At 40.5% G+C, this 22,469-nt stretch overlaps 1 protein-coding gene across 5 annotated transcripts in view; it reads left to right on the plus strand.

Annotated features, from left to right (window-relative positions):
• Window positions 1-1,020: 1,020 nt before the first annotated feature.
• Window positions 1,021-22,469, plus strand: part of PIK3R1 (phosphoinositide-3-kinase regulatory subunit 1) — an 84,487-nt gene continuing 63,038 nt past the window's right edge. The window contains exons 1-2 of one of the 5 annotated variants that reach the window (XM_039870112.1): window positions 1,021-1,158; window positions 11,116-11,834. In XM_039870112.1, coding sequence (XP_039726046.1) covers window positions 11,501-11,834 — 334 coding nt within the window. In that variant the 5' untranslated portion in view covers window positions 1,021-1,158; window positions 11,116-11,500. Of the gene's footprint in view, window positions 1,159-1,904; window positions 2,116-11,115; window positions 11,835-22,469 lie in introns of those variants that run through there. The other 4 variants (XM_039870115.1, XM_039870116.1, XM_039870114.1 and 1 more) reach the window with 4 other exon arrangements.

Consider the following 22,469-nt stretch of genomic DNA (forward strand, 5'->3'; position numbering starts at 1 on the left):
CATTTTACCAATCAGTGGAAGGTCTGAACCATGAACCAACATCAGGTTTTTCTTGAACAACTTAAGCAATGATTACGAGTTGAAGAATCTGCGTTTGAAGACGAACAGATTTATGTATGGGAGAATGTAATTCACGTGCGCTTCCTCCAGAGACCCCATGAACGAACAGCTAGGGGGCCACCGTCTGCCTGAGCGACCTACATTTGCTCCGTCATCTCAGGACTGGAAGGGATCAGCCAGCGTGCGCTCTCATAAAACTCTCTTCCGTCCTCGGGGACACGCCTGGCTCCTGGTGGCGGCGGTGCCAGGCTCTTGGATTTCGCGGCAGGCTGCGGGCGCTTGTCCCTCCGGTTCACCCTTTCACCCCTCCTTCATCCCCGGGCGTCACGCGGGGTGGCGTGCTTTTTCCGCCCACCCCCGAAGCTATGCTGGCGAGACCGGGAATTGCAGGGCCTCCCCGTTTTGGCGAGCCCTGGAATCCAAGTCTTCCTGCCCCAGCCACTGTGCCGCGGGCGCTGGAGGCTCGAAGGAGGCTGGGGTTTGTTTCAAGACTCTCGGTTTAGAGACGCAGCCTCTAAGTCTGAACTTGTCCTCGACCTCCCCCAGCCCCGCCGCCTCTCTTCCCGGAGACGCCCGGCAGCAGGTTGACCGTCGGGAGGGTGCAGACCCAGAGCGCTCCACAATCTAGGTAGCGAGCTACCCGGCCGCCCAGGGCATCCCCGCGGCGGGGGCGGAAGGCTAGCCGGGTGACAGGAAGGGTCCTTAGGACGGGAGCTCCGCCCCTCTTTGGCCGCCGGCTTGGGGGCGGGCACCCAGAGTGGCAGCGGCAGAGGGCGCGGCGCCAGCGGAGAGGGGCGGAGACGCGGGCGCCGGTTGGCGCGGGCTCGGGGGCGGGTCCCGAGGGGTGGGACCAAAGGCGGAGCCAGTGCCGAGCGCTGGAGCTGCGGGCGCACGGAGAGGAGTCGCGAGCAGCTGGAGCGGAGTTGGAGGAAGAGCAGCTGCGGCAAGGCTGCCAGACAAGCGGGTTGGAGACGGCGAGCTCGGATAGGGAACAGCGGTGGGTTGGAGCTGGGTTAGAGGCGCGTCGGAGCCGTGTGTGCAGGAGGCCGCCGCTGCAGCCCGGGCCCGGGAGAGGAAGGAAGCCTGCCGGCTGGAGAGGTAGGCGGCGGCAGCGGGTCCGGGTGCGTGCGCTCGAGAGGGGGAGGCGGTGCGTGCGCGCGCGGCTGTCGCCACTCTCTTCCTGTCACCAGCAGCCGCTTCTCCTTCAGCAGAGCCGAGCCGGGGGAAAGCGACTGGCCGCCGGTCCTCCCCGCTGCCGGCATCTCCCATCCGCGGGACAGTTGGGGGCCTCGCTCGCAGCCAGCGTCCTGCGTGCTGCCGGCCACCTCCTGGCTCCCGTTTGCCCAGTCAGCTTCCGAGCTGGTTTCTGCACGCCGCTGAACGCATTCATCCCCGGAGTTGCAGGCGACCTTGGGCTTTTCCCCAGCCCTCCGTCACCGTACACTTATGAGGGTCCCCACTGTCGCCTTGCTGCAGTTTTTCGGGGCCCTTCACCAGAGGAGAGTACTCTGATCGCTGCCTTTGCGTTAGTGGAAAGGAGCGATGCCTTCTTCCGCGCCCTCCAGCTGCAAGCAGGGTCGCTGGGCCGGCTCTTGCCTGGGCGGGCGGGGCCGCGGTGGTCCTCGGAGCTCACCCCCAACCCCCGCCTTCTGAAGTTTTCCTCCCTCCTCTTCCGGGGTGGGGGAAGTGCGCCTTGGGGCGGCTGCTCCCTGGGGCCCTAACTCGGCGTCTAGTGCCCACCCGCCAGTGCAGGTTGTTGGAGACGCGTTTAATAGGGTCTCGAAACAGCCCGGAAATACAGCTTTTTGCCGCGCGGGGCTAGACTGGTGGGATTTGTCCAGCAATATGGAGCCGGCTCGGGAGAGGAAGAGCTTGCAAGCCGCCTCTGAAAGATCGTGGGGGAATTGTCTGGAAACCACAGTTCTGACACTCACTTCTCAAGGACAGAAACTGCCCTGCAAATCACAAGACAAAGAGAACAGAAAAGCTCAGGCCAACCACTTCAGTCCAGAAATGTACTTTGGTAACCAGAATTGGAGTATGAAATGTACGGATGTGAGTGGAATGGCTGTTACATGTTGAATGCAGAAATGTGTGTGAACTGAATTGGGGGAAATTCTTATGCTTCCCCGGGTACTGTTAATATATAGGAAAGGTTTCACTTCTATCGTTAATCCTTGGTGGAGCTGCAGTGATGTTGGTATCAGAGTCTGAGTTTACTCTTATGGGGGGTTTTATGACTAGATGCGATAAGGGTTTTTTTTTCTTTTCTTTTCTTTTCCTCTTTGTCAGTCAGTGCGAGCGAACAGTTCCGGGTTTTGAATGCCTCATGAGATTGTCCTTTCAGTGTGATGAGGTGCAAGTTTTAGTTGTTAGGGGGTACATTCACAAAGCTTACTGACCCAGGCTTTATATGGAATTGCGTTTTAATATTTCATCAGCTTGTGTTGCATTTTGGCAGCTTTGAACATGCTGAGGTATTAGCTTAAAAAGATTGGAGTAGTGGACAGATTGGATTTCGAGGCAGGCTATCAGATCAGAGTATTGCGTCTTCAAGGTGTAAATCATTGGGAATTTGGTAACTTATGCACAGAAAGCCACAAACATCTTTTATTGTTGAAAAATAAAATAACCCCCTCACGATAATTTTTGACAGATTACACTGTTCTTGAAATAAACAGTCTAAAAGTAGTAGATGATAGTTTTCTTAGGAACAAAAGTTACTTAAACTTTGGGAAGCAAATGATTTGGTGGTTACAAGGAAAATATCTCAAGAGTGATTCTTTGGGGGCATCCCTCTAAAGTTTGGGAAGGTGTGTTTGATTCAGAATCAAAGTTTAAACTAAAAAGACCAGTGAAGGAGACCGTCTGCCTTGCAAAAGTGTTGGGTTATATCACTGCTGGCCTCTGCAGCTTGTAGATGCCAGATGCAAGTAAGTGTTAGAGTCATACTTTTTTCATAGAATGTATAGATTTTTATGATTGGAAGAAAGTTTTAGGTTTCTGATATTGGCTTTCAAACTGTCACGTGCACTTGTTTTTTAACTTTCATCTTGATTTGGGACCTGTTCTTGTCAGTTGCATAATAGAATTCTGCAGTGTACACTACTATCTGCTGTTTTATCTGCTTTTCGTAAAACGATATCAGTCTTCACATCTGTGATGCTGATAGCCAATGTAAAAAAGCATTTCACTTCCCATTGATTAATTATATTGTCTTTAGCTACTTCTTGAAATTTAAATTTATTAAGATCAGGAAATCCATGCGGCATAATGTTGGTTTTGGGAAACAAGTGATACAGTAAGTTATAGGTGATCGACCGCAGTGATGGTCGTATCTGCTGGGAATGTCAATCGCACAGCTGATTTTAGGAGTTTAGTGCCTTAAATATAGACATATTCCACTTAACTCAAATTTTGTGTTGTTAAAAGTGTTGACCATGCCTTTAATCAAATTTTTTCATGAATGCATGTAATTTTTAGGTTAGTATGTTGGTTGAAATTTTCTTTTAGGTAGTTTAGGGGAGTATTCTAAAATTCTGAAAGATTGTCCATATGCTCAGTAAACAGGAACAGATCTAGTTCAACTTTTATTGTGTTTGCCTTTTGAAATTTGCAAAATGTGTTTTATTGAATGAAGAGTTGGTGAATAAACACTTTTAAAAACATTAATTTATGGTCAGGTAGAATATAGAAAGCTGAGATATAGAAAGCATTTGGGTTTTGACTTTTAATTTTCTCACATCTGAATCATACATAATGCAGAAGAAAATGGCAAGTGCTTTTTTCAGTATATTCTACATTTCAGACAGGCTTCCCATAGATCTCCCTCTTTGGAAGGCAAAGGGATCTGCCAGTGAAGGCAAGAGAATGGAGCATCTCAATGAAGCCCTCAGAATGTGAGAAAGTTACTTATGACTAGAAGGAAGAGATTATCAATTTAGTTTTTACCTTAGAAGGCATAATATAAATTATGAAATACCTTTTAACCAATAACTTGGGTTATAATTAATTTTTTAAATATTCGTATTATTTATTGCTTTTTACCCCTGTCTCCTGCACCTATACCCGTCATAAGATTACTTGCCACAATTCTGCCAACACTCTTATTGGAATTACTGTCTAAAAGAGTGGTGATTAAAAGCCATTTTATGTACATTATGCCAAATGAACTGAAAAATAGGCTGTAATTACTCATAAACTTGTCTGTTTGGCTTATATTAGTTTTTCTTTCTTTCTTTTTTCTTTTTTTGAAAGGGTAGAATGAGTATACTATAAATTATGCTTAAAAAAAAACAACCCTACTGTAAAAACATCTTTGGAGATTTTATCTTCCCAGCATTGTTTTCCTTAAAGTAAATCAAATACGTACCGACAGGCACCTGTAGTCAAAATAATTTTCAGGTTAATGATCACCCCCAAGATTATTTAAGTAACAGGAGTCTGGCAAAAATGTAAGCAACTCCACCAGTGGATGGAGTGAAATAATAAAGTGAGGTGCCTGGTCCATTGTGTCATGCCCCTTGCCTTTCTCACTGGGCACCCAATGGTCTGGACTCAGGGCTCAGCTCTAGGAGCTAGAGAATTGCATTAGTGCTGCCATCTTTTCTCGCTGAGGGCAGCTAGAGAGCAGCTACCCAACTCTGTTGGAGAGGAGTTGTCCCCTAACTTCACCTCCTGCCTGACACCACACTCACACACCCCTGACTCCTTCCCAGTCTCCTTTGGCCCGACCTCTGCTGAGCCACTCTCTGTCTAACTTAGAGAAAGAACTAGATGGTCAAAGTCCACACTTTGTCTTTATCTATCTGTGTATTTACTCTGTAAAGGAGTTAGGAGACAGCAGAGATTTTTTTTTTAAATTTTGCCTAGCTTCAGGATTCATTTAGAACAGTTTGCAACACTTAGAGGCATTGAAAAAGAAAATTTTTGCAAATGTTCCTGTTTCAAATGTGAATTGTAAAAATGACAGTAAGTGCATTCAGTGCTACTAATAATAGTAGTAACAATGGTAATAATACCATAGCTGCAATTTACTAGCTATATAACTTCAGGCAAATTATTTAACTTCTCTGCTTGTTTTCTCATCTGTGAAATGGGGATAATAATTGTACCTGGGGTGATTGTAAGGTCTGAGTGAGCTGATATATGCAAATCTCTGAGAGAGGTGCCTGGCCCATAGTAAGCACTGTGTTGGTTTTAATAATATTAAGCTCAATTATCAAGCATGGAGCTCAGTGCTTTACATATGCAATTTCATTTAATCCTTATAATAATCATTTGAGCTGTAGGTTTGCTTTTTGAATCTGCCTCACAGATGCTAAAATTGTGCCCCACAGAGGTTAAATAACTTGCCCAAGGTTAAAAATCTAGGCACTGATGGGGACAGCTGCTGGAGTCTGAAGCTGAGTGCTTGTACTAATCTTGTTAAGAATTGTACAAAATAGCATTGTTTTTTAGCAAAAGGAGGGACTTTAGATTATCTACTTCAGTCTTCTCATTTTATGGCCACATCTTCAGTAATGATGCAGAGAACCGGAATGGACTCTTCGGGGTGGTAGGATGTTTCTCAGGCCCGGGAAGCCGCAGCGTGAACACCTGCATCGTCCTTTCTCCTTGCCCCTGGGTGATGACCTCTGAGACTAAGAGCTGCCTCCTGCTGGGCCTGGATCTCTCTCTCCTCTGCCTCTCCTGCAGTGAGTGCTCTGGCACCATCCCATCACTTAGCTTTCTGGAGACCTCTGCCTCCTTTTTTCACCTGGGCTTGTCCTGTCCCCCAAAAGGGCTTGCAGACAGCAGTTATAATCTAGACACCCTGCTTCCTTCCCCACAGCACGGACTCAGCCCTGAGCATGGCAGCGGACAGCATATTCTAGTTGGCTTGAAAATGAGTGGAAACATTTGATGACTTTGACTTCAGGATTAATCTGATCCTATCATTTTTATTTTGTTTTAATTGAGATGAAATTTGTATACCATAAAATTTATCCTGAGCCCATCATTTTAGGTTGAAATTCATTGTTTACTAGGAAATTTTAACTTTAGTTCAGTTTGATTTTCATGATTACCAGAACACCATATAGGAAAAGTGAAAAGATTTTTAAATTATGATTTTTGTTTTTTAAAAACGATGTGAATTTAAGTGGGGAGCTTGCCCTAGACTCAGAGCTAGAACACCGAAGACGGAGAGATGGAATATAGAGAAGAATGGGCTGGGGGCCCAGGAACGCCTCCATAGCCTTTGCAACTGAAGACCCATTTTGTGCTGGGTCCCCGTGCCAAACTGCTAATTTTATCATGGGATAGAATCATATGATGAGGATATATTCTTGATTTATTTAAAGTGATTTTAAAATATCCTTTATTCCTGCCTCCCACCAAGTTTGCTAAATCCTCGTTCTTTATAAAACGGTAAGGAGTAAGTCAACAAAGTCAGAGAACTTTTCAAAGAATTTTGTTTGAGTCTTCGCCAAAATGCCTGCAGGTTAGAGGGTTAAACTGAAATTTTACTCTCAAGCAGTTGTACGTTAAGAAGTCATGGTTATTTCTTGTCAGGCATCAGAAACAACTTTATTTTAAGGAACAGAATGAGAATTGCTCACTATCTTAGCAGAGAGAGGAAATACACTACTGATTAATGGTATTGCAGGTCTTTAACTGGATTGAAAGACAAGAGCAAAATCATTTCTTTTAAGGAAATTTTGAACTGTTGCATACGATGTTATATAAGTTAATTTGTTATTTGTTCATAAGATTCCTTTATAAAGACCCTTTGTTATAGTAACTTTACATATGTACTAGCTTGGAATCTAGATATCAAAACTGTCTTGGTTATTTAGAAACATTAAATTGTAGATGATGGACGTTATCCACATATAAAAACCTTTACTTTGTGAATAATTATATTAGCTCTGGGTGGAAATAGTGCAATGGACAGGTGTTCATAGCCAGAGAAATTGGAGGTGAAATCTTGTGAATCTGGGCAACAAGCAGCCTGCCAATCTGGATAGTTTGGGCTTCATTGATCTCAGGAGGATTATAGAGACACTGCCAATGCGTTGGGCTGCTGAGTTTTCTGCATTCCTGCGGAGAATTGGAGAATAAGAGGAAAGAGAGCTTGTCAGTCCTCTAGATATGATAGTCCTTTTGACTATCTGGATTGATACTTCACATGCCTAAGGGGGCCGTGAGTTTTCAGAAACTGAGCAGTGAGCAGCCTGGGATAGCCACAGCAGGCATAGATGCCAAGAGGGATACAGGTGGCAGAAGCTCAGGCTCATAGAGGAGAAATGAGCAGGATTCCAGAAATGGACAGCTTTCTAGAAGTGATATGCTCAGTATATTTTTATTCACTGGTTTATGGACTTCTTTGGCAAGGATGCATTCTAATGAGGTCTCTTTGGAAGAAAATTTCCATGGTCCAAGATGCTGGGTCTTAGACTTGATGGAACTGCTGCTGAGTTATAATGGCCTCTTTTTGTGCAGATGTGTTCGTGAAAGAGTCACAGACACTATCAGTAAGGTTGCTGGTGCAGAGTAAAAAGCAGACATTCAGGGTTAATCTGAGAGATGAGTGTATGGGCCAGGAATCTGCATCGCTGACCTGTGGACATATCTGGGCTGTCCTTAGGCATTGAAGCAAATTGAGTTTGAGCAGTAGGTTCTGGTGGTGGTAACAGTAATGGCTCTGGAGCCAGACCGCCTGGATCTGAATCTTGGTTCCATCTCTCAATTGCTGAGTATTATCATGGCCAAGACACTGAATTTTCTGCACCTCAGTTTCCTCCTATGTAAAGTGAGAATTATTAATACCTTCCTGATGGCTATCCCAAGTATTGAATGTGTTAATACACATATAGCTCCCAACAAATATTAGATGATGATAATTGAACATAGCTCCCTGTAAGTATTAGATGAGGAGGAGAAGGAAAAGGATTGAATAGGTTAGTATACGTATAGCTCCCAGTATTGGATGATGACAGCCACCACCACCAACAGTCATTACAATGGGCCTGGCAGTCAGGAGAAAGTGTGCGGTAGGGTAGAGGTGCCTGCCCCTTCTCCTTAGTCAGGGATGCTGTGTACCTCCCCATAGGACACCATCCAGTTGCAGCCCAAATGACTAGTCAGCTCTCCCCCTTCTCTTACAACATTGCTCTCCAACCACTTAATTGGCACTGAATCGTGGCTGACCTTGATGGTGGAGACCCAGAAGACAGGAATGGTGTGTTCTTCATCCAATCCTAGAGTTGTACAAGATCTGGGGTTTTTAGCAGACAAGGGCCTGAGAGTTCTGCAGAGGATTCTTTTTACACAGAAAGTAGGGTTCTTCTTAAAAATGGTGGCGGGTGGGGGGGCGGCGGGAGAGGGAATTTATGGAAACCTGAAGGTCACTGGCACATGCAGCCAGGATTGCTACTCTAGAATTTGGCCTTATTAAAGCCATCACGTTCCTCAGGGTTATTTTTCTCCTTGCACAGATTTAGCTTCAGGCCAACATAGCCTGGTTTTCAGGTTTGTAATACCTTGACCAGACGCGAAGCCTTTTCTCCTACAGTGTCTCCTGGTGAGGAACGTGCATAGCTACATAGGTATGCAGTGACCAAGGGCTTGGTGGTTGCTGAAGGCTATGTAAAGAGAGAGAGGAAGAGAAGAGAGAGATCATTATACTCTCCATTCTGTTAAGAATCTCACCAAACTGGCCCACCGGGTTATTGAAATAGAGGAAGCCATAAGTAGCAACTGGAGGAAAGATCAACCAGCCTACTGGTTGAGGATTTTTTTTTTTTTCCCCAAAAAAAGACATACATTGCCAGGAAAAGCTAACAAAAATTTCAAGGCAGATTTAGAGGAATTAAATTATTCTTAGGCATACTGCCTGGTTTCCAGGCATTTAGGGATATGTAAATTTTCATGTTCTTTAGAGTTCTGTGTCTCATTTGTACAGAGTACATTAGTACTAAAAATGAGATTTGCTAGTTCTACATTTTTGTGTGAATTTATGCAGTGAATATTTAATTGGATTCTGAATCTAGCAAAAGGAGAGGCTGTCTTCAAGCATAATATAGTTTATTTTTCTCATACGCTCTGATAGTCGCTTTAATTTTTTTTCTGACACCTGAAATACAAAGTAGAATACTACCTCAACTTAATATTCTTGCCACACAAAGACTTCCAGTGTTTGTTTTTGCTTCTTTTAATATGTAACTCTCCTAAGAGTGTTATTGTGTTACAGCTAAGAGGCTTTAACCATGTAAAGTTGAATTCTTTACACTTCTAATGCCAACGTAGCAATTAATCTGTGATTAGATTTTGCTTCCTAAGATGCCTACCCTTGAAGACTGCCTATAATATTAAACTTCTAAAGTTTTCCATGCTGTAAAACTTATACAAGCAGTCTTTGATACAGCACATCGTAATTTTGTGGCTATTGTTTTTATTGCTTTATTGTTCAGCCAGCTTAACTGAAACCTTTAGGTTGCTTTTAATCTTTATAATAAAGATAATGTTGAGAGATGAATGGAGTGCAAAGTGTGTATGTGTGCACATTGTTGTATTGGCAGTGCAGGCACTGATTTACTAACTCTCTTCGAGAGCCTTTAACTCTAATTCCTCTGCCTCCACTGTGTTAAAAACAAAACAAAACAAAACAAAACAAAACTTTCATTTCCCATTTCTTTCTCCACTAAGCTATCTTCATAGAGTAATCTGTAGTAACCGTCTCTACTTCCTCTTCAGTTCCTTAACTCCTTAAAATTCTAGTTACCATCCTCAATATTACTAGACTAACTTTCTCAGAAGTCAGTGACGATTCCACAATGGACAGAGCCTTGCCTCAGTTTCCCTTTTCTGGAAGCCACTGCAGGATTTAGTCATAGGTATCACCTTTTCCTACCTGAATCGTCATATCTTTTGTTTCCAGGACACTGCATTGTCTCCAGACGTTGACTCTACATTCTCAGTTGCATTCACTGAGTCTCAATGTTTAATCCTAGGGGTCATTTTTTAAACTGTAACCTTTTTTCCTTATGAGTTCCTCCATTCCATTGAGTTCAGCCTTGCCTTATTTGCAGCTGATTACCAACTCTCCAGTGTGTTCCTTCTCCTGAATCACAAACCAGGTTTTATCCACCCATAAGCACGCTTGCATTTGGATGACCAGCATCACCTTAAGCCCACCAGGCCTCCTGGCTTCCCTTTTGCCTGGTACTGATAGCTAAATATTCCTTATTAACACAGCATCAGGCACCTTTTTCTCCTTCCTCGACTCATATTTCAGCATTGCCACATTCCACATGCTTTCTGTGCAATGTCTCTTACTTCAGTCCTCCCCTTTCCATACCTTCTCCTACCACTTGCCCAGACCACTGCGATACGCCTTTGACAGCTTTCCTCACCCTTTCTAGTCCTACACCAGGCTTTCCTATGCGCTATGATTAGACTGATATTCTTCGAGTGCAGCTCTGATCCTATTGCATCCCTTTATCCAAGCTTTCTCAGTCGCTCCCCACTGTAGTCTGCATGACTCACAAACTCAACACAGGCATGCATGAAGTCGAACGACCCCTACCTCTCTTTCTGACCGGGATCCGATGTTCCCTCTTTGGCTCCAGATGGATTGGGCTCCCTGTTCTAGCTCTTCCCAGAATACTTGCTCAGTCACTTCTGTACCAAAGGTCATGCCACACATTCCATTCTGTTTTCGGATTTATACAGTTAGATGTTGTCTGTCCTTCATTTGAACTCCATAGCATTTAGTGTCTGTGATCTCTTTACATTTACCTAGTGTTATTGTGTACCAGTTCCTTGTACACCACCAGTCTTACCTCTGAGAAATTGCCACATGCCAACGCCCCTCCCACCCCTGCCCAGTCCAGTGTTCATAGAAGGCAGAGACTGTGTCACTAAAATATGTTGTGCATATCACGTGTAGCATGCTGGCCTGTATATATCTACCGAATTGATTAAGAACTTGTTGAATGGAAATAGAAATTCAAATTCACACAGATGGCAAAGTGTGATGTTCATTCATAAGTCTTGTTTTTCTTTTGCTAGGTAAAGCTCGCATGTGGAGTGCAACAGTAAAATCAGACGACAGATGGATAGTGTGACAAGAGTGTCAGAAAGGATTGGGCCTCACTGTGAGAGTCAGCCTGGAGTCAAAGTGTTGACAAGTTGCTGAAAAGGAAGCCAGTGGGAGGACTGTGGCCTGCAGAGGAAGTGGAGCCCTGTCTTCAGTCACACCATTGATGAAGGACAGATGGACAGCCAATGGCCAATCACCTCTCTTCTTAAGCCTTTGGAGAGTTGTCCTTTGTCCTCTGCTGGACACGTATTAGGAATCTTAACATACTCTCTGAATTCACTTTCCATAGAAACGTAAAATTAGACTTCAGTGTGTTACCAGACTCATCTGTTGCATGGTCACAGATTTGCAAACATGAGTGCCGAGGGGTACCAGTATAGAGCACTGTATGATTATAAAAAGGAACGAGAAGAAGATATTGACTTGCACTTGGGTGACATATTGACTGTGAATAAAGGGTCCTTAGTAGCTCTTGGATTCAGTGATGGACAGGAAGCCAGGCCTGAAGAAATTGGCTGGTTAAATGGCTATAATGAAACCACGGGGGAGAGAGGGGACTTTCCAGGAACTTATGTAGAATATATTGGAAGGAAAAAAATCTCGCCTCCGACCCCAAAGCCCCGGCCACCTCGACCGCTTCCTGTTGCCCCAGGTTCTTCAAAAACTGAAGCAGAAAGTGAGCAACAAGGTCAGTATTGATGAATGATTGCTTAAGGACTCCCACCCACCACCCCTCTTTTTTTTTTTTTTTTTTTTTAAGGAAAAGTTTTAGGTTTGGGTTGAGCTAAAATGCTCTGGGCAGAAGTCGTTTTGGCAGTTTTACATGAATTTTATATGGTGCATAAAAGCTTGGTCAGTCATTACATGGCTAGAAATTTATGTTTGTGGGGTGGAGGGTTATAAAATAGGGAGGTGGTGTCTGAGAACCTGCTTAGTGAGTGTCTTTAAACACCACTGTTGTAGTTGTCCTTGAATTGAATTAAATACCTATTGCATTCTTATTCTTATAATTGGTATTACATATCTAAATCATTTGGGAAAAGTAGAGGGTAAGTCTAATATAAGTATCTTTAACATTAATGTGATTTGTATGGAAAAATGTAGAGAGTAATAAAATGACCACAAAACTCAGCGGAGAAGAAACCATTGTTTTTATAACCTGGTGTCTACCTCTTGATTTCCTTTCCAAGAACGCTGTGGCTGCAGCTGAAACCCAATCCTGTAGTTAGTATGGATGTAGAGGGAGTTCTCTTCCTTCATGGGCAATGTCATTTGTAGCATGAATGCCTATAGTGTACTTGGCCTTCATGAGAACAACAACAAAAAAAAAATCGCTGAATACTTTTCTTAAATGGAAACCACATTGATTCAAAACCCACTCATTGTTTATTGGAGGTGGTCCCACACTGGAGTTTTGTGCACAGCTGTTCATTTTAGGTTGTCTTTTTCTGTTCAGTTTCACACAGTGACAAGCCTTTTACTCAGCTTTACTGTTATCAGCTTTGTCAATTCACTTCCTCACTAGTAAATTTCAAGCCTTTTTTATTCTTTGTGTAATCTTTTTTTTTTCTCAGAGGCTAAGAAGGTATGGAAAGATATGTTTAAAATGGGTGGACTAAATGGCAGTGGTTACATATTGATTAGAACTGACCGTGGTATTACAATGTATTTTTGGAAGAGATTCTGATACTATTATGCCTTTTTTAAGGTTGGCTTATTCTAGGAATAATGGATGAGGAGGTAACAAGAATAAAGAAGTGGAATATAAAGATAAATAGCTGCCTTTTAGCTTAGAGTAATAATAAGATTTGGAATATTTTGTGAAAGTCCAAGAATTTAGTAAGAATGCCTGAAGGGAAGTGCTTTTCCCTCTCTTGCCGGACACAAAAGAGATACGTGTTTCATAAATGTTACACCGTACTTTATAATAATGTCCAAATAATATGTTTTGCTATATTGTTCGAAAGCAAAATTTAATTTTTTGTTGGTCAATCAGAAAATCTTGACACTCACATATATACGTACTTTTTGTCAACCATTGTGTTTCTTGCATAGTTGTACTTGGCACATGGAAGGGATATAGACAGTTGGTTTTTTCCACCAAACTACATATTTTTAATTAGAAACACTTCATTCTAAGTAGACTGATTCAAAAGGAAAAGTGATTTAATTTATCCCAGAATACAAAAAATTACAGAATCATAAAAATATCTGAGTTGGATTAGAAAAGATTATTTAAAAGGTAGAAAGGGGTAACTTGTCAAGACTAGTGACAAAAAGATTTTGTAAAAATAATTTCTAAACAAAATTGCATTTCATAACTGCTGTCAGGTGTGACTTTATTTGAACATAGAATACAAGAAAGCAAGTCTTTTAAGAAAAGTGATTTTTTTCTTTTTAGGTCTAAACTCTTATAATGCATTTTTTTGTAATATGGAAAAATTAAAATTTTTAATCCCTTTTTAATTTTTTAAACAATCATAGAAAGGTAGAGTAAAATGAAAAATTTTAGCAGAATTTAAGAAACAAACCCACGATAATGTGCATTAAAATATTGGACAGATCAGGCCTGAATGTAAATGAGAAATTAGGAATAATTGAAAGGTTGAAAAGGCATTGGTGAGTTTAGGCAGAAAGTGTAGTACTCAAAATTAGATTCTCTAGAAATGTTAATCTCGTATTCTCATTTAAATACTATTCCTATGAAATGAGGATTTTATCGCTCCTACTAATTACATGTCAAATTGATGTGGAAACTAGTTGTAAGGACAAATTTATATTTTGGAACCTATGGGATTCTGACTTCTTTTGCCTAAGTATGTATTGATTTGAAAAGCTTTTGCAGTGACAAAGTGTGCAAAGGCGAGAAGGGATAGTTCTTTTCTCTTCTTACGGTAATTGAATTCTTTAGCCCTTTTTTCCCTTTACTCTCCCACATGACTTAGCCTGTTTTTCGTGATTGACTGCCTTTATTTTATTTAGAAGGTTACCTCTGAGGTCTAAGGACTACACGCAGCTCTCTTTTGTTGAGCTGGTGTCTTGTGGACAGTTGGCCAAACCCCGTAGTGAGCATGGGGGAAACAGGGTGCTCAGAACTGCCTGCCTGCTAATCATGGGCACTTCATACTCCGCTCTTGCTACCTTCTCTCTTTTTAAAAGAAAATTGTCATTAGACTCTGGCCCAAAGTAGATTCTATGTGAGAGGTCCCTCCTTTTATAATAGAAATCACTTTTCCACTTTCCTTATATGTCCCTAGCAATAAAGCTGTGACCTTGAACTTTTTGGGGGAAAGAGAGGCAAAAAACCCATTTGAAAATCTGACATACAGCTCCTCTCAAGAAAATGTACCTTTCGTCGCTACATTTAGTGCAGTTTTCTTACAAAGCCCTAGCCTATAGTTTGGATTAAATATGTGTGTTAGGTAATCTTGTATCTATCAGAATTTGAGTAATCTAGTAAACGTGAACTGCATCCTTATTTTGTGCTTGGAAACAGGAATGAAAGATGAAGTGAAGACTCAAGATGCAGCTTGCCTTCTGATGCCTTCTCCTGTCCCTGTCACTCAGGGCTGGGCTATGTCCCCTCTGCTTGGACAACCCTTAGGGACATCCCTTTGCCCAACCCACTCTCCCCTTTTTGCTGAAATCTTTCTTCTCATGGAGGCTGGCTCTGCTCACCTTTTTTCATGTGGCAACCTGTCCCTCTGCTTTTGCAAAGTATTTATGATCTAAATGGTCATAGAATTTACCTACCACATTGATTGTGTATTGCCTGTTCCCTCTGATAGATTGTAAGCTCCATGAGTGCAGGGATCTTGGTTGTCTCTCCATTATTCCAAGTATCTAGAATAGTGCAGGAGGTTCCCTGCAAGTAGATAAACACTTGTTATTGAAGCTCATCTAGCTATTTCATATCTTACATGACTTTTGAAATTAACTACATGCATTATATGTCATGTTTGGGCACATAAACTTATAACAGCCCATCCCGTTTTTGAAATCTCGGTTTATTTTTACACATCATTCACATTTGAGGAATCTTGCAACCTTGACATTGACCATTGCCTGCTCTGTCTCCAGAACTGTTTTTAACCTCATGCATAGGACAGGTAGTTCTGCTTGTGGGAAAGTATATTAAGCTCATGGTGTGTTCTGTCAGCCACTTAAGCAAAGTGAGGAGAACATGTGTCAAGGTCAGTGAGTGTTCTTGGGCACGGATTTTTTTTTTTGCCCTGTCTCCCCAGCTTTTATCTCCTTCCCTTTGCACGAGAGCTAAAATTTTGATATGAGTGTCACATTTTATTTTCCCACAATCCAGTAAAGCCCCATTTTACCCTCTTCGGAGAGAACCTCTTCCATGTTTTGTACAGGTGGAGGGTGTGATGGGTGTCCAAGATGGGTGTATTTCCTGCCCCTTAGAAGAAGCGTGCTAATGAAAGACAGTATGCTAGCTCTTTCTGCATTAGGCCATTCAGACACTGTCATTTCATTGTCTTGTTAAAGCCATTCAGCTGTGGTTCTATATTTCGTCTCACACACAAAGAAATGAGTTGATGAAGGTAGGGATTTAAGGAGAGGGGAATGAAAATGTATTTCTCCCTTTCATAAGTGAGCTTGTCCAGTAGGGCTATTTTTCCAGACAGGATTTTGAGATCCTATATTTAAAACCATGTTAATGCAGAATATTTAGCCTAGTGAAATTCTGTGACCATATTAGTTTGTATGGAACACTGAAATCTGCTAACTTGAGAGATCACTTATGAATATGAGTTTATAATTCATGTCCATCCCCGTCTACACACCCCTCCTCATCTTACACTTTGGACACTGGGTCCCAGGTCCCATCTGGTTTCACATATAAAACATAAAGCAGGCATTTTGTGTGACTTGTTTTAAATTGTGATAGAAATTCTTTCTAAACAGAAAAGAAAAAAGCTTGCAATTTATGTTTGCTTTCATGGTTTCCCTAGCCATGTTATTTTCACATTTTTCACACTCAGCATTTGAGTGTCCCTCAGTTGTCACTCCCCATCTAGAAAGCAAAGCTATAATAAATCATGTAAATTGACGACACTGTACAGAGGTCACAGAAGATAGCAACCTGATCCCAAATTACACACCTTTGCCGAGCCCCATGATCATAATGAATTGTCGTTCTTCTCAGAAATAGTATCTGTGAAAGTAATTTGCTTTGCATCACAAATTCCTACCTTTATGAATCTGTCTTGGTTCAGAATATGCCTTGTCATACCTTTCCCGACCCTTTCTCCTTCTTAAGTGAAACTGCTATGAAGTTGGAGGATTGTCTTGTTAAAGCCCCCTGAGTGATGGGGGTAAGACAACTGGCTCTTGGTGCTGACTTCCCATTCTGCACTGACCTGCTCTGCTTTTGTGAGAAAGCCACGCTGCTTACAGGATATTTGGAGATAAGGGCCTTTGAGCCCTGTCTCTAACTTCTGACCAACCAGAAAATTAATCAGAACACTAGAGATTATTTTTTAACCTAGGCGTGAAAAAAAAGTGTTTGCATTTCATGTTTTAGTACAAAATGAAATGCATTTCTGAAAGATATAACCAATATAGTTGATTAAAGTGGGTCTGGAGAAAACACATGTGATTATAAGTTTTGATAAAATCAGATGAGCCTAACCTCATGATTACAGAATATATTGTTCGTGTTTTAAGTTACATGTTATAACACAGTTCTTATGAACACCAGCTCATTCTATTTTTTTAACTAAGTTCCTGATTTTTAAGACCTTTTTCCCATTAATTTTAATTATTTTGTTTTCCTAGAAATGTGAAAGAGACAGGAAAGTAACCCTAATGAACAATTTAGGTATCCACTGTTATTTTTTTTTTTAAAAAAAGGAAATTGACAAGAGAAAGGATTCTCACCTTTGCTGCTTTTTAGCAGGAAGCTTCTGCCCTGACCTGGCCAAGCTGGTTAGGAATTAGCAGGCAGACCTCGAGTGGGGGATGGCAAGTGGCCCCCTCCCCCCCGCCACTTCCACCCCCCCACCTCCCTGCTCTCAGAGAAGAAAGGAAGGAAGACCTTCTTCCCGCCTTCCTCCAGTCTCTTACTTGAAATGAAGGACTCGATGTTCTCTTTCCTGGAGTTGTAGTGACAGTTAAATTCATGGTTACAGATACAACATTATTTGAGGAAAAAATTTCTGCCAGACTCCCATGACCTGTATCATTTAGAATTACACGTGTGCAAATTATATTTTTTTTACTTGAGATATATGTTAAGATACTTTCGTTAAGCCTTCTGGCTTTAGAGGTTTCTATTTTGTGTTCTTTTTTTAAAATGAGCAAAGGGTCCAATATCCATATCTTTACAACCTAAATAAAAGGCCTCACACCTCTTATTTGAACAGAGCCGTGTAAGTGGAGTGAACCCATTTTGTTTACTAGCAATCAAGCTAATTTTGATACACTAATAAAATTGTCATAAAAGTAGAACCCTATATGCTAAAAGTGTTTTCTTTCTAGCTCAATTTCAATAGATTCTTTGATGTAAGTCTTTTCTGGTTTCTAGGTGAATGCATCTTGTCTAAAACAGGAGAAATTTTGATTGATAAGCACTTCTCCAGTAAGTCTGAGTTTAAGAAAATAAACATTTGAAATTCTGAAATTGAACAACAAATGGTACCTCACATCTGCTAAGTACTATCAAAAAGGGGGGAATTTTGTACCTCTGGCAAATAAGAATACCAGGTACATGATACCATTTACATATCCAGGTTTTTCTTAGTAAAAGAAAACAGATGTTAGCAATAGCTGGATATTGCAGATATATGTGACTTTGTTGCTAACGACTTTCCATGAGGAAGGACATAAAATTGGTTTGATGGCTAAAATAGAAAATAATTTGGTGTGAAAAGCTAGAAATGAGAAGAATAATTGCATGATGGATTGTATCTTAATATTTTGAGGTCTCGATTGAGTTTATAGCATTCAATATCAAAATAGTTTGTAACCTTTCAGTGAAAATCATCTAAATAGAGGAGGTCAATGTGAACTAGAACTTGACTTTATTTGAATTACTTGGGTACAATTTCCCTAAAATGTCAAGTTTAACAAAATGTTGTCCAGAGTACCTTACAAATGAGTTATTCTTACTAATTTATGTAAGGGACCATGATATTTTGTTTCTACCATGATAATTTCATACAATATACATTGTTAAAATGTTTTGATAAAATATAACAAGCAGCAGATCTTTCTGTTTAATTATGCATGCAGTGTTTTCATGCCACCTAAAGTATGGCTATGGTTTTCAGGAATACCTTCTTTGGACTGTTTCTTCTTTGGCGATATTTGTACTCATCTATTTACCAATTCTCAGTTAGTAGCTTGTATTATGCAATGCCTATAGATTTTTCTGTCCTGTCACAATTTGATCCATATTGAAGTTCTGACTGATTTTAGTACACTGTATTGTTGGAGAATCTTTGTAATTTGATGATCAAATCTGATATCTAAGATAGTAAAGATGTATACATTAGTGAAATATAATTCTCCATGATATATTATTTGAGCCAGAAATTCCACTCTGCTTTGCTTCCTGTAAATTTCTTTACTCTTCTAATCCTAGTGTTCTCTATTGTAAAATAAGTAGATACTTCCCCTTCTGAGTTTGGCTGTACTTTTGTTTTCACCTCTCACTGACACTTGATCAGTAAAAGTTTCTCCTTTCCTACTCATAAGAATTGTTGGGGAAACAAAACCCAGAAAATTTAAGCTCCCAGTACTAGTGTTTCCCCAGTAATGCAACCTAGAAGTCAGAAGAAAGTCTTATGGAGAGAAGCTAGGATGGTCGCGCAGATGTATTCACGGGACCTGATTGCAAGATCTGATTGGAGATTGCTCTGCGGGATTATTGCTAATGGAAGTGCCAAATCACTGCCAAGTTTTTGCGAATCGACATACTGTATGATTTTAAGATATATTTCACCAATATGGGACTTTGTGCTCTGCCTCTATTGGTGGGCAGTCAGCAATTGCTGACATCTGAATTGATTTGAGACTCTTTCAGTTTCACATGTTACGGTCCATGAGCGAATTAAAAGATATTCATGAAATATCTTTGTACTTCATCTGTGTGGTATAACTAAATCTGTTGACGTGATATTTGCTCAGAGATCATAAGTATTTGTCTAGTGGGGTTTTTGTTGAATTTTCCAAGGCAGGTGGAGGGTGATAGTTATTACATTTGTCTATTCAGGTTATAAAGTTTTGTTTATTCACACTTCTTCAAATTTATGTGATAGAAGTATTAAAATATGTACCCAAGAGGTAACACATTAGCATAGGCATCAGGCAAGGCTGTTTTGTAAAGCCATCAGGGCTGTCAGGTGATTATCATCATCTTCCAAGCTTTACTCTGAGGAAGAAAACTGCCAAAGTGCCCTCAGACTCAGCACAAGGTACCATTGCCTCAGCAAGAAGTAGTTGGCATTGGTTCCAAGCTGCTACTGGGTTTCAGAAAATGCAGTTTTCAAAGTTACTTAAACTTACTAATAAGACAGTCTATTGTTAATCTGCATTAAACACTACTGGTTTCATTTTTCACCTGTTTTTAAAAATAATTTTTAATGTTTAAGACTGTTACTTCTTTTTTCAGTTCATTTGAAATACCTTTCTATCCCTGTGTCCTAACTACAGGAACATAGTTGAATACTTGTGTCATTATTAATTTATAATTTCAAAGTATTTCACATTACTAATTTAAATCTTACCACGTTTTTTTCAGGTAGCAAAAAGGAAATTTTTTATTTTGAGAGAGATTCAAAGAGGATATAGAGCAAGATAACTTCATTGCTAAATAATATTGAATATCTACTGAATGAATGTAAGGAATGAGATTTAATGAATTTGGTTACGACATATCGAAATATATATTATCGTCATTTTCCCACACTTCCCCATGAGTCTATTTAAATGGTGAAAATGCCTTTTTCAAAATGCACCTTAAAAAATGTGCAGACTTACTGTTTGCCAAGCATTTCTGCTAGGCATTTTGTAGATATTTTTTCTTTTGATCCTCACATCTACCTTGCAGAGCTGGCATTATTATAACCATCTTCCAGATTAAGAAATGAAAGCTCAAATGACTATGTAAATATTTAAAAAGGAGGGGATTCATTCAGAGAGTTCAAGAACCCTCCAGCAGGCAGCCATACAGGTCTTGTTAAGCAGCCTTCTGTGAAGTTATGTCACTAAAGAAACCAGGTATATTCGGCTTTTTCGGTGGTCTTTGATTATGTCTGTGAAGTTTCATTAGCTGTTATATTCATACATCCCACACGTTACCTTTGCTTTACATATGATTTACAACATTTTGTCATGTCTGCTAAGTATATTAAAGGATTGAGTTAGAAAGAGACTGACAAGGCCATGAAACTAAGACAGAGTTTTGTTATATGTGTGTATATGTAGCTTTTCTTGGGAAGAAATATACCTTAATCAGGTATTCCAAAGTTAAGTAACATTAATAAGTGATTTTCCTTCCATTTCTTTTATTTTTGAAGAAGTTAAATGTCTGCTTCAAATGTTTCCCTGAGTTTCAAATTTTCTTATTCTCGACTCAAAATTATATCATTTTGATTAAATTGGAACACAGGCCGGTTATTACCTGCTTAAAAGCCAAAGAGCTGAGGATATCCAGCCTAAAAATTTTGTGTTTTGGCATGTGAATAGTGGCTGCTTGGAATCTATAAATACAAGAAATCTCAAGTTGGCTCAAATGAATGTGAAGTCTTGTACCTGAGTTCTGTGAAAGTTAGCAGTAAATGCCATTTTAAAAGACTAGCTAAATGGCTAAATTCCTTTGAATGTCAAACTTTATTTCTCAGGACAGTCAGTCACTGCCAAGTTTATAACAAACATTGCAATTCTGTTACCTGAATTCCAAGGACGGGAAGGTGAATGAGGGCTAGTCAAAGGCACAGGTGAATTTTATTTCTAGGTGTTTAAAAGGACAGTGTGACATTGCACAGAGATAGTTTCTCAAAGACAAAACTTCTTGGATGCTTTTATTTTTGCTTATGGTTTTGTTTTTTGTTTTTTTTTCCCAGTTGAAAAAGAAACTTATTTAAACGTTTTCTAATTTAAAAAGGTCTCTGCGTGATAGACCTGACAAAAAAAGCCCCTTGAGACTTCTCACTAGAGTCTCCAAGAAGGTAGAGAAAAGCACTTGCATTCTAAACAATTATAAAAACCAGAACTAGTTAGAGAAATATCCACTATGAACTCAGCAGAACCAGGTTTGAAAACATAGGTAGAATAAATTTTGACCACCTAAAAATAGGTAGGCAGACTCATCTCCCCTGCTCGTAATTCAGAAAGACGGCTGCCCTCAGAATGCTCTTCCCTTCCTTTCTCGTCTCCCACGACAGTGCCTTTTTATTCAGTAGAAGGTCATAACTCAGGAAATAGCCAGGGAGAGCTGGGAGGGTGGGATAGGGTCTGTTCCTGTAACATCCTGAGACTCTTACTCCACAGAAGTAAAGTGTTGTAGGTGGGCTAGGGTCTGAAAGACCTGTGTTTACTGAGGGTTTGAGTATTGTTTGAGTTCTATATCATTCAGAGCCTCAGAAAGCCAGGCAGTGAATGCAGAAGTTTTTCTTTTGCTAGCAAAACTACATTGAAATGAAAACCACATTGGAAATTGGCCTAGGAACTATTCATCTCCACCTGCCGACCAACTAACTGTAGATCTGAAACCTGCATCCAAGTGGATCAAGAGTAGCTGAGAGCAAACACCAGGTCTGGGTAGATCTCTCCTTGTTCAGTGATCAAAAACCAGGGGAAATAGAGCCAAGCCTACTGAAAAATGTTGCTCCATAAAGCAAAGGGAAGATCATGTTGAAGATTTGAAGGAAGAACAGGTCTCTGACGATGATTCATTACTAAAAAACACATGGCCCTTATAAAAGAGGGGCAAAAAAGCAGTTCGATGATTATAAGCTGAAAAGACAATAGGATGGGATGAAATGAGAGTGAAACCATAACAAGACTTATTGTAAAGAAATTAAAAATGTAATGGCACATTTAAATCCATATGAGAGGCAGTTAAGAGTAGAATTAACACAGCTGAAAAGAAAATTAATGTTGTAAAGGAGAAACACAGATAAAGCTCTTCCAGAATCCAAAGAAGAAGACGTAAAAACGAGGAAGAAGATGGCAGATGCATGAGATTTCTAGGTATTGATCAACAGGAAATCATATCAAGTGAAAAAGAACAACATAATGAAAGTAAGCTTGCATGCACATGTACAGATTTGAAATCAATAAAGGCCACCTCCAGATATGT

This window comes from Pteropus medius, unplaced genomic scaffold, assembly GCF_902729225.1.
Source record: "Pteropus medius unplaced genomic scaffold, Ma_sr-lr_union100, whole genome shotgun sequence".
NCBI lineage: Eukaryota > Metazoa > Chordata > Mammalia > Chiroptera > Pteropodidae > Pteropus > Pteropus medius.